At 43.1% G+C, this 12,518-nt stretch overlaps 1 protein-coding gene across 3 annotated transcripts in view; it reads right to left on the bottom strand.

Moving 5' to 3' along the window:
* Positions 1-1,807: 1,807 nt before the first annotated feature.
* Positions 1,808-12,518, bottom strand: part of inavab (innate immunity activator b) — a 48,397-nt gene continuing 37,686 nt past the window's right edge. For 2 of the 3 annotated variants that reach the window (XM_021568999.2, XM_021568998.2), the window contains exons 2-10: positions 11,800-11,916; positions 10,555-10,688; positions 6,560-6,682; positions 6,045-6,276; positions 5,863-5,916; positions 5,461-5,743; positions 4,706-4,864; positions 3,745-4,465; positions 1,808-2,359 (exon numbers count right to left, since the gene is read on the bottom strand). In XM_021568999.2, the coding sequence (XP_021424674.1) occupies positions 2,267-2,359; positions 3,745-4,465; positions 4,706-4,864; positions 5,461-5,743; positions 5,863-5,916; positions 6,045-6,276; positions 6,560-6,682; positions 10,555-10,688; positions 11,800-11,854 (1,854 nt within the window). In that variant the 5' untranslated portion in view covers positions 11,855-11,916 and the 3' untranslated portion in view covers positions 1,808-2,266. The remainder of the gene's footprint in view (positions 2,360-3,744; positions 4,466-4,705; positions 4,865-5,460; positions 5,744-5,862; positions 5,917-6,044; positions 6,277-6,559; positions 6,683-10,554; positions 10,689-11,799; positions 11,917-12,518) is intronic. The other variant, XM_036950254.1, reaches the window with a different exon arrangement.

Genomic DNA, 12,518 nt, shown 5'->3' with positions numbered 1-12,518 from the left:
GAATAATACACAGTGTTGCTGGCTTTTTACTCCACCCATTCCATAGGTGGCCACAATTCGAAGCACTGTATATGTAATACATACTGGCTTATGCCAGTGGTCCTTAAGGACCCAAATGAGAAATCCTATGTTTTCCTGGGACCAAAGCTTATGAAAACATGCAACTAGACGTAAATATTTGTACATTTCATTGCCCTTATGCTTAAAACAAATGCAATATAGACAAAAACAAATTACAATTAAATGAAATACCCATATAAATAGCAATTCATGCTGTTTGATTAAAAACACTTAAATATCTGTCTAGGTTGGAACTGTTGCTGTTAAAATACAATAATTTAAATTCTGAACTGGAATAAACTAATTGATCACATCACACAGCTGTATAACAGAACACACACACACACACACACATACAGTCCTAATCAGAGGTGTGTGGCTGGTTGAAGTTTTCAACAAGCATGTATTTTCTGTGCTCAATTTATTACAGTGCAACCCTGAGGTCATGCTCAACTTTGAGTCTGTTTCTGTACTTTAAAAAAAAAGTATGCCAGAGTTGAGAACCCTGACTCGCATAGGTATGTGGTGCCAAACTGGATCAGAGCATCTAATGCTTTCTCAGTCAGGCAGGAGACCGCTTCCTGCTGTAGATAAGCAACCCAGAACTGTGTGTGTGTTTGCCTCAAAAAGCATCTTGCTTCAAATCAGTTTAACAGCAACAGCTCCAACCTAGACTTGTTTTCAACAATCATTTCTACAGTAAGATGTACAGAAGACCTGATCATTTTTTGTCTTCATATGTACTGTTACTTAGGGTTGCACTAACAGTAGCTAGTTAGCTTGGTTTGGCTAACGTTAGCTAGCTATTAGCTGTGTTCAATGGGATTGTTTTAAAGGGAAACACATCTACTACTGAGAAAGTACTCCCTTATTTCTGCTTATCACTTGTTATAAAATGAAAACAATATCTTGCTAGCTGACTTACTTTTCCACTGGCTAAGCACTGTTTCCTGAAGCATTCTACCCTGTTCTGGCAAAAACTATTCTGGGTGCCACAGTAAAAAGGTTGTACTGAATACTCAGTAGGGTCTGTAGATCCTTCAGTGTGTCCTCGCTTATTTCGATGTCAACCTCTCCAATTAAATGCTGTTCATTTGATTCAGTTTTCATAGAGTTTACAATTTCCTCATCTGATAAACCTCTACTACGACTTTGTCTCTAAGTGGTAGTATTCATTCCCAATATCTTGGGTGTCTGAGATTTGATTGAGCTGCACCACTGACACTCCATATCAGGATGAAGATCAGAAACAGGTTCTTTATCCTCAAGTGTGTACATTTTGCATATTAAGTTGGCAGTCTGTGGCTCCTCTGAGCAGTTAACGTTCCCTTATTGAAATTCTCCACAGGTTTTGTACCTGAGCCTCATTTACATTCTGTTTGTACCATTTTGTTTAATTTCACCTTGTCACTAGCAACATAATGTATGTTATATTCTTGTCCCACACATTCCTAATATTTTTGACACGTTTAATGACAATTGGTTTTCCAAATGGCCATTGCAATGTTTTGCCAACTTCATCCCAAAATTGGAAATCAAATGTTTAATTATGCTGCATAACAATGTGTTGACATATAGCATGGTAATCCCAAAAACAACTTCTTGGGGGGATTCTTAAAATTATGTGTAACCAATGATAATAATATTGGTACTTATTCTGATCCTATGCATATCACCACTCAGAAACTTCCCATTGGAACTGAATTCCCAACTCTGAAGAAAGTGAAGTTTAACAGAATGACACTGATAGGATTAACATTATAAATCTTTATTTAATTATGTATTCATTTCTAAAGAGAAACTTTTTCCTTTTAGAAAAACAATATCTAAATATATTTTAGAAACATTTTTGATAGTACTTAACACATCAATAGATTCGTACAAAAAAACAGCTAACAAACTAACCATGAAAGAATGTTCAACACAGCGGCTCTTTCACAGTAAAAAGAGAGGCACCAGGGGAACGTTGTGGTCTGTTGCTTTGTGCCTTTAATTGACTTTCGTGTTGCCCTAGTAACATGTTGAAGTCAATAATATAAAGCCTCAGATCCTCTTTGATACTATGCCCAGTCTCTCGCTCTCTCTCATCTCATATCAGCACCAAGTCCAGTGATGTAATAAATTAATGAATAAATAGGGCTCTGTGGGCCGGGGGAGGTCAGAGCTTTCCAGAGAGAGGGTGGCACTGGGGGCCCTCTCACTAGTCCTACACCTGACTGACGATCTCAGAGTCATCATCCACAAACCACTGCACTGGGGACCCGTCCGCTGCCCTCTGGATGACACGTCTCTGGGGAGCCTGCAGATGGGACGACAAAAACAGGGAACATTTATTTCAATGTCTGTTTTTTCAAATCAGTACTAATAGAGAGAGGCTTTTAAATATCACAAATAACATTATTTAAAGTTCATAGTATGGAAAGAAGGCAACAAAGTAGATACTTGCAATAATGTTTCTACTGGTGGTTCCCTGCAACCCTTCAGGGCCAGGAGTGAGTATACTGCCCTACAGCAGACACCAAGGGCTCAGCTGCTGTATTACTCAGTTCTCACAACACCAGGAAGTTGGATATACAAATATGTTAAAGGAAGTGCAGTACATAGCACTGTGGTATAACCTCACCATTGAGAGCTCCATAACGAGGTCATAAGAGTTCAAAACAGCCAGTGTCTGAAAAAGCTTGGCTTTTATGTTTTAGCAGCTGATCCACAAGGGTGTGTCATTTTTCTCTACAGTGAGCCACAATGTGACTCAGCGTGACACGGTATGATTCAGGGGTGAGGTTGACGATGGGAGGGCCACACGTACAGTATGTTCACTCCCACACTGCAGCTGTCTGAACGTCTCTCAAACCTCCTTTACTTGCTGTGATCAGACCATCCCCTGAAATTAAGAATTGCTGCTACTGCTGCTACTACTACTACTACTGCTGCAAAATATTAGATCCAGTACTGTACAGTACTGTACTACAGCTGCCCATGCTTTTTCAACAGCTGGCAATATAAATCCTTGCTGAAGGGTAGACAGTAAAACGATACAGGAATGTGGCACCTGGGTCTTCCTCTCATGCATGAACATTCCCACACCTTACCCTCCCTCTGGGGGGGAGAATAAAAAAAATAAAAATAAAATAAAAATAAAACTCAGGATACCCACTGCCTCTCATATTATAATAATTTCAAGGTCTTAAAAATCACATTGACTCACCACCTGCCTCCATAGATTTTCTTTAACTGTATCTGAACTCAAAAGATAGTGCATTTGGAATGCACTCAGACCCCGTGACTTTTTCCACATTTTGTGCCGTTACAGCCTTATTCTAAAATGGATTAAACCGTTTTGATTGTGTTCTGTTGAACTGTGTGAGTTTGGCAAAGTAAGCTAACTTGTAAAGACTGCATTAATATACGACTAAAACTTTTTAAAAGAGTTCTGTTGATTCGATGGAACTTGCAGACAGGTCTGGACACAGCACCTCCATATCATCCATCTTAACTGATTAGAAATCCCCTTCTCTAAAAGCCTGCGGTGCACCGACTGACACCGACCTGACAGTAATATAATCCAGTGATATTCAGTTACAGGGAACCTGCCTGGTGCTAACAGTACTTCTGCAAAGACAGTAACTTCATATTGAGCAACTATAGTCATTTAGAGAGTGAAGTGCCATTGTGGCAGTTTACCTGTTCATGGTACTTGTTGTGCTGGGTGAGAGGTGACTGTACACTCCTCACCCTGGCCACGCCCTGTCTGTCCAGGGAGCGAGGTCTGAACTGTTTGCGCTGGTGCCACGACTTGAGCTCTTCGTTTACCACCTGCTGGGGGAGGCCTCTGGATGGGTGGTGAGGGTACTCCCGGAGCGAAGGGGCGCGGGACAGTCTGATGTGAGGGGGCAGGGACCTGAGAGCCCGCTGGGGGTGCAAAGGGGCCTCCTCGTACCAGTGTTCATACTGGCTGGGGTGACAGGGGAGCGGGGTGCCATGATACAGCCTGGTCATGTCCATCTCTGAAGGGTAGACCATCCTGTCGTCATAGTAACCCCTGTGGAAGCTGGGGTTGGACTGGTGCTGGGGGTTCTGGTAGAAGCCGGGGCCTGGGGGGTAGGCCATTGGTCGATGATTGTCATTGGGGCTGGAGTGTTGGTACTTATAGGTGAGCTGAGACTGCCTGGGCAGGTCACAAGGCATCTCACGACATGGTGAACTGGTGTAGGATGGGGCAGAGTGTTCAGAGTTACTGTCCTCAGTCTCAGAGCTGGAATGGTATATGGGATTTCCGTAGCCTGCCCTCAGGACAGGGGACTCGCCGGGAGACGTTACCACGTAATCCGTTAGTAGCCTCCTGGGAACACGGGTACGTCCTCGATCCTTATCCAGGTTCAACGGAGGCTCACTGTTGGGAAGTCTAAAATATTACATAGAAGCATTAAAAACAAGGCCAAAACAGTACAAACTCAACACTAATTTCTAAGATACAGTCTCAAGATTCAAGCGGTGTGGGGACAGTGTGAATGAGATATACAAATGTTGGACAGTGGTGTTGTGTGACTGTGAGATGTGGATGTCTTACTTACCTTAGTTGAATGCACTGACTAAGTCGCTCAAAGAACAACTACCAAAATGTAAAACATTTTAATTTGATGACCTGAGAGAGAGCTGGCGGCGAAGGTGCATCTCCGGGGTGGATGGGGCGCTGTTGGACTGGGTGTAGCTCAGTTTGAGATGGGAGGAGAACTGCAGTGTCAGGGCCGTGTCTCTACAACAGGCGTCCACAGGAGGCAACACAGGGGTCGTGGCTGGACTACTGCAGAAAGGTAACAACATGGACAGGAAGGAGAGAGAACTGGGTTAATGACTAAACCCCAAAGATGTTTTTATTCAGAGGAGAGCCATGAGTTGGCCAAATGAGTGCGTGTACTTTGCACGCTTGAACCTGTTCCATGTGCCCTTGTATCAGTCTATTCGAGCTTTCACTCAAAGACAAGTCACAACTTGAATCAGAATGTTCCCAAGTAATTTCCTCCCCAAAATAACAAGGTACGTATTAATGCCAACTTGAGCGAAACCACTTGAAAAGGAACTCTCATTTTTCAAATATCAAATGGAGTTTAAGTTTCATATAAGTGCTGTCAAAGCAGATTCCTGATCTTGTGGTTTCTCATAAAGGTAGATCTATTTAGGTTCAACTATGGAGCTGCATGAATTCAAAAAGCCAAGTTAATCTTATATTAGGCTACATGGAAACAATTACCAAGCCATAATGACTTGTGTTTAAGAGAGCTTTCACCAACCTGTGAAGCTTAAATTATAGCTATTCTTGGGCTTTCCTGTACAATAAATTCAAGGGTAGTGTTCATATACAATTACAGGAGGCACAGTGGGTTCTCCCTTGGCGTTTACCTTGACTTTCTGCTACCAGAGTGTGACTTCTTCTTGGTCTTCTGGTAAGGCTGGTCCAGACTGGACTCTGTCCAGGGCGAGTGCTCGATGGGAGGGGGCTCCAATTCCAGGCTGGTGTTGAAAAGGGACTGTAGCTCCTCCAGGGTTGGAGTAGTAGTGGGAGACTCGTGGGGGCTAGGCCCAAGGAGGTGTGAGGGGTCAATGGGAGGCTGGGGAGGATCTACTGGTCCTCCTAGGTGAGGGAGCTCCACGGATGGTTGAGATGACTGACTAATCACCTCTACTGGAGAAAAGTAAAAATACAATTGAATTCAGAGTGTTATTAGGTACTTTGGTGGTATTGTCATAACATGCTTATCAATATAACTTTTACAAGACACATTTTTGCACAGTGACTCTAACCTTCGTCGAGCAGTGCCGAATCCGACAGAGAGCTATCATCAGAAGTGCCCTGATCTGAAAACAAAAGCATAGCGAACAACCGTATTAATCCATGGGAAGGGCACTGGAATTCTATTCCGCTCAGGTCAGAGAGGAAAGATTTCAATGTTATATTATCAGTTGGCCAGCAGGGCAGCGCTCACCTCTCTGTGTGCTGGTGCAGTCTGGCCGTGGTGAAGACCGCCCGTGCTGTAGGCGCAGCTGAAACGCTGTGTCCTGCAGTTGTTTGACTTTCTTCTCCTCACGCTTGCACTGCTGTAACCGGCTTCTCTTCACCGCCTTGCTCTGGTGTTCCTCACAGCACAGTCTTTGGACCGCTTTGTGTATCTGCAACTGCAGGGATAGCTCAGCTTCCACAGAGTTCAGCTCAGAGTTCTACAGGATGTGACAAAAGGAGGTTGGGCAAACATGAGTGGCTGAACATGAAAGATCTCTTCCTGGCTCTTACGATGAAAGAAGCTTGATTATTGATGGTTGGTGGCAAGAAAGGTAGGACGATGGCTTGAATTGAGAAACATAATATTTCTCCAAGGGGAACCACGGGAGTGGCCTTCAGTACTAAGTACACCTGTGTGTGTGGCTTTTACAACTACTGTTAAAGGGATAGTCAGTGTAAATTACAATATTGTCCATGCCCAAACCCTGTCAGGCTCTTTACCACTGCTCCCTGTGGGATGCTCTGCTCTTCTAGTTTGAAGGCAGCTCCGATTCGTTGGCGGATTTGAGGTGGCTTCTCCCCAGGCAGCAAAGGGTAGTCTGCAGACAGCCGACCAGTCAGCTCCTATATGACATGGAAAAAAGACACCAGATGTAAGATGGTTCAAATATGAGGAATCATATTCTTTTAACGCAAAGCAACAAAAATAAATGTACAGTTCATTCAGAAAGCATTCAGACACCTTGACTTTCAATTTTTTTTACGTTACAGCCTTATTCTGAAATGGATTAAACAAACATTCCCGCTCATCAATCTACACACAATACCCCCTAATCAAAACAAAAAAGGTCTTAGATTTTTTTGCAATTAAAAAATCAAACTGAAACATCACATTTACATAACTATTCATACTCTTAACTCTCATATACTTCGTTGATTCTACTTGGGTATGACGCTACAAGCTTGGCACACCTGTATTTGGGAGTTTCTCCCATTCTTCTCTGCAGATCCTCAAGTTCCGTCAGGTTGGATGGGGAGTGTAGCTGCACAGCTATTTTCAGGTCTCTCCAGAGATGTTCAAATCCGGGCTCTGGCTGGGCTGCTCAAGGACAATCAGAGACTTCTCCCGAAACCACTCCTGCGTTGTCTTGGTTGTGTGCTTCAGGTCCTTCTCCTGTTGGAAGGTGAACCTTCACCCCAGTCCGAGGTCCTGGACGCTCTGGAGCAGGTTTTCATCAAGGATCTCTCTGTACTTTGCTCCGTTCATCTTTCCTTCAATCCTGACAATTCTCCAAGTCCCTGCAGCTGAAAAACATTCCCACAGCAGGATGCTACCACCACCATGTTTCACCGTAGGGATGGTGCCGTAGGGATGATTGGCATTTAGGCCAAATAGTTCAATCTTGGTTTCATCAGACCAGATAATCTTGTTTCTCATGGTCTCAGAGTCCTTTAGGTGTCTTTTGGCAAACTCCAAGCGTGCTGTCCTGGGCCTTTTTTTACTGAGGAGTGGCTTCCGTCTGGCCACTACCATAAAGGCCTGATTGGTGGAGTGCTGCAGAGGTGGTTGTCCTTCTGGAAGGTTCTCCCATCTCCACAGAGGAACTCTGGCGCTCTGCCAGAGTTATCATTGGGTTCTTGGTCACCTCCCTGACCAAAGGCCCTTCTCCCCGATTGCTCAGTTTGGCCAGACGGCCTGCTCTTGTAAGAGTCTTGGTGGTTCCAAACTTCTTCAATTCAAGAATGATGGAGGCCACTGTGTTCTTGAAGACCTTCAATGCTGCAGAAATGTTTTGGTACCCTTCCCCAGATCGGTGTCTCGACACAGTCCTGTCTCGGAGCTATATGGACAATTCCTTCGACTTTTAGCTCTGACATGCACTGTCAACTGTGGGACCTTATAAAGCCAGGAGTTGTGCCTTTCCAAATCATGTCCAATGAATTGAATTTACCACAGGTGGACGCCAATGAAGTTGTAGAAACATCAAGGGTGATCAATGCTAACAGGATGCACCTGAGCTCAATTTCGAGTCTCATAGCAAAGGGTCTAAATACTGATATTTTAGTTATTAATTTTTAATACATTTTCAAAAATGTCTAAAAAACTATTTATGCTTTGTCATTATGGAATATTGTATGTAGATTTATGAGGAACATTTTTAATTGAATACATTTTAGAATAGGATGTAACGTAACAACATGTGGAAAAAGGGAAGGGGTCTGAATACTTTCCGAATGCACTGTATGTTAAAGGAATACTTCGAGATTTTGTCAATTAACCCCTTTCTCTACTTCCCCAGAGTCCGATGAACTCGTGGATACCATTTTTATGTATGCGTGCAGTTTGAAGGTAATTGCTAACTAGCGTTATCGCAATGACTGGCAGTCTGTTATCGTAGACTTCCAGTCATTGCATTAACACTAGTTAGCATTGGCTTGCAAAACTACCAATATCTTCCTTCATACTGGATGCAGAGACATACAAATTGTATCCAAAAATATAAAACGCAACATATAAAGTGTTGTTCCCATGTTTCATGAGCCAAAATAAAACAGTTTTCCAAATGCACAAAAAGTTGATTTCTCTCAAATTTGGAGGACAAATTTGTTTACATCCCTTTTAGTGAGTATTTCTCATTTGCCAAGATAATCCATCCACCTGACAGGTGTGGCATATGAAGAAACATGATCATTACACAGGTGCACCTTGTGCTGGGGACAATAAAAGGCCACTTTTAAAGTGTGCCGTTTTGTCACACAACCCAATGCCACAGATGTCAAGTTTTGAGGGAGCGTCCAATTGGCATGCTAACTGCAGGAATGTTCACCAGACCTGTTGCATGTTCATTTCTCTACCATAAGCTGCCACCAATGTCATTTTTAGAGGGGGGGGTGCTGAGGACTATTTATGTCTGTAATAAAGCCCTTTTGTGGGATTGAAACTCACCCCCAGTGTGTGGGCCTGGCTGACAATTGGGTGGGCCTGTGGCCTCCAAGGCCCATCCATGGCTGCACCCCAGCCTAGTCATGTGGAATCCGTAGATTAAGGCCGAAAGAATTTATTTCAATTGACTGATTTCCTTATGAGTTATAACTCAGTAAAATCTTTGAAAATGTTGCATGCCTGGGGAGGCAGGTAGCCTAGTGGTTAGAGCGTTGGGCCAGTAACTGAAAAGGTTGCAAGATCGAATCCCAGAGCTGACAAGGTAAAAATCTGTCATTCTGCCCCTAAACAAGGCAGTTAACCCACTGTTCCTCGGCTGTCATTGTAAATAAGAATTTGTTGTTAATTGACTTTCCTAGTTAAATAAAAGGTTAAATGTTGCGTTCATAGATTTGTTCAGTATACATATTATATTAGTTAGTAATTCAGAGTCAATTGGTCCCCATTCCCTCCAAATCTACCAAGTTCCATGAACCCTCATTTTATTTTCCCTTCATTTTGAAATATTGTTTAAAAAAAATCTAACCTGCCTTACATGCTGGGACATGGAAATTGTTCTCAAATGTTTGTTACGCAATGCTGCTTTTCTATAGTTCCTACTCTTTCACAACACATTCTTAAAGCCTCACCAGCCCAGTGTATTCATCTCACTGGTCTACCTTCCAGCAACACAAACTCAACCTGAGTGTGAGAAATTGCATTATTATTGATTTCATTTGGGAACAGACATAACACACACCCTGTGTTTGTTTTGTGTCAGTCTAAATAAAAAGGTATATTTTTTTCTCCCAGACACAGACAAGTGTCAGAACGGTTGGTCATGATCTGAGTCACTGTCGTGTTCCTGAGAGCATGAAGAGGTGTCATCAGAGCCTCCTACCAGGCAGCACACCTTGACAAGACAAGTCCCGACAGGAGAGCCAAGCCCAATTTTCAACAGAAAATAATGATCAGAACTGGTCTGTATCCCAAATGGCACCCTACTACCTACATAGGGCACTGGTCCAAAGTAGTGCACTATGGGAAGCAGCCCCTCATAACGATGACGGATGAGACAGGGACATTGTCAGGGCTGAATTAGTTGCGGAAAGCCAGGTATGGGAGAGATAATTTAGTTGTTGACTAATAGGGAAACTTAAGGTCCGTTGGCTGCCTCCAAATTGCCCCAACTTGTCTTAAAGCCCAACAAAACAAACCAAAGCCTTTCATTTCAGACTGTGGGCAGTCTTTATTGCCTCAGTAGTTTCAGAGTGCCAGGCAATTTTTTCATTAACATCTCAAAATAAAAAATACAAACTCACAATTGTCTTGACAGTATCAGTTTAGTATATTAAGCTTTCGTATTGGCCTATGTGCCTTTGTCAGAGCTTGATTAACATCTCTCTATGAAAGACACGCCCCCCCCACCCCGCCATCACGGTCATGGTTTCACTGATGGGGAAATTCCAACTAATGTCATGGTGAAAATGGCCTGAACCCTGATAGTGGAGTGAGTCTGTGTGTAACATGTGTCTGTACCTAACGTGTGTGTCCTATATCCAGGGGTACTCACAGCCTCTCGGATGCAAAGCTTCTTCAGCTCCAGTAGGCAGAGCTCTAGTCGGTCTTCCAGTGACTGGTGCTTGAGCTTGACGGCCCGGGTGTGAGTGGTCACGTCCTTCATAATGGTGGCAGGACTATCAGGGCCTGGGACACACAATGACAAAGAGGCTACTGTGAAGTCTAAGGATTGAAAACAGCGAGGTTATAGATAGATGGACACAATTCTTTGGCCCAAGTTTTCAAATTGGTAATGCTTGCTTGTCAATTTCATATGGTTGCAGCTGTATCACGCAGATAGCCCAACTGCCTGGAAAGAATAAACTATGACCAAAACTAAAAAAAAAGGTTTCGATACAAATGCAAACAAAAATGTTGCTCCAATCCTGAGGTTCTGCCCATTCACGAGCAGTAACGTTGAAGATGGTGAGCCAAGATGACACCTAGACAAGGCATGTTTCTCTTAAGACACAATGAGTGTCTGTACTCATACTATTACGTGTTTTATTGACTGATAGGATCAACCTGGGAGTGAAACCAAGGTGATAAACAATGTGGTTGCCCTACAGAACCACCGGAGACTAATGACAACTGGGTTACATCCCAAATGGCACCCTACTCCCTACATAGTGCACTACTTTTGACGAGAACCCTGTGGGTAGGCCAAAAGTAGTGCACAATATAGGGAGTAGGATGCCATTTGGGACGAAAACCCTGAGTTCATTCACAGGGCTACTAATGACTCCAGGCCAGCTGCATTGTGTGTCACATGCTTTCAGAGATTATCAACTCAATCCCTGCAGGTACTGACAGACAGCGGTGAAAGCCACCGGGGGTGTGACAGGAAAATAAAGATGTCACACAGAAACTGCGACCGGAATGGCAACCATGCAGGAGAATATAAACAATAGAAAACATGGCAATGACTGAATGACAAAAACCCCCGATTCTGTCTGGATGGATAATCTCCATTGTGGGTAAAAGACTAAATAACATCTGCAGTGAAGAATGTGACCAGCAATAGCTCAGCTACTGGTTTATAGAAACCATTGGTAATGGCCACGGCATCTTCTTCGAAATGGAGCACCAGCTTGCTTGCTTACTACTTCATTATAACTGGAACACAAATAGGTTTTTAAGACAAAACCCATGACATGTCAAGTTAGACATTTTTGGGACTAATCTCTCACTATAGGTGTCCCATTATAGTGAATAAATGTTAGTGTCATGGAAGTTGATAAATGTATTTGGTGCTTACCAGAGTGGAGAATGATACCACTGTCTGTGTCACTGATCTCTTCTTTACCCTCCATGTCTGTGAGTCTGGTGGTTTACAGGGGTGAGGGAACAGGAAAATGTCTAGTTTCACGATGCCCTGCAAAATTAAACACGTTCATTTTCTTCAAAGATCAATTTTATTGTCCATTTACATGGAAATTCATTTCAAAAGTCAGCAATTTTAAAAGTCATGCAATTTATTTATTTTTTTACAAAACTTCTATACGGTCTCACTATACTACAGAGAATAATCCTGTTTAATAGTAGTAAATTGTTGCTTTTCATGAAAATTAGAATATCTAATTTTAGACAAAATGAATGGATCCATCCACCACTAAGAGACGATTACACTTTCAACACCCCACTTAACCCTTAAACCATGAAAAAGTCCATGTGACACAAAATCAAGGGGGTCAAACCAAATTCCCTGTGAATTTGCACAGTAAACAATGGAGTGGACCACTCTTTCCTGTTACTATGAGCCATTCCCTCCAGTTACTCCCTGTCAGCACAGCCTCACCAGGGGTTCAAACCAGAGTGGATTCAGACTGACTATCTAACTCTCAGGTTGTGTCCTAAATGGCACCCTATTGACTATATAGTGTTAATTTTGACACCACCTGGTATAGAGGTCCTGGCAGGGGGCTCGGCCCCAGTTATGTACTGGGCCGTAAGCACTACCCTCTGTAGCGCCTTGCT

Source organism: Oncorhynchus mykiss, chromosome 17, assembly GCF_013265735.2.
Source record: "Oncorhynchus mykiss isolate Arlee chromosome 17, USDA_OmykA_1.1, whole genome shotgun sequence".
In the NCBI taxonomy this organism is placed as follows: domain Eukaryota; kingdom Metazoa; phylum Chordata; class Actinopteri; order Salmoniformes; family Salmonidae; genus Oncorhynchus; species Oncorhynchus mykiss.
The sequence above is the reverse complement of the archived record's forward strand: the minus strand, read 5'-3'. Positions and strand labels throughout refer to the sequence as shown.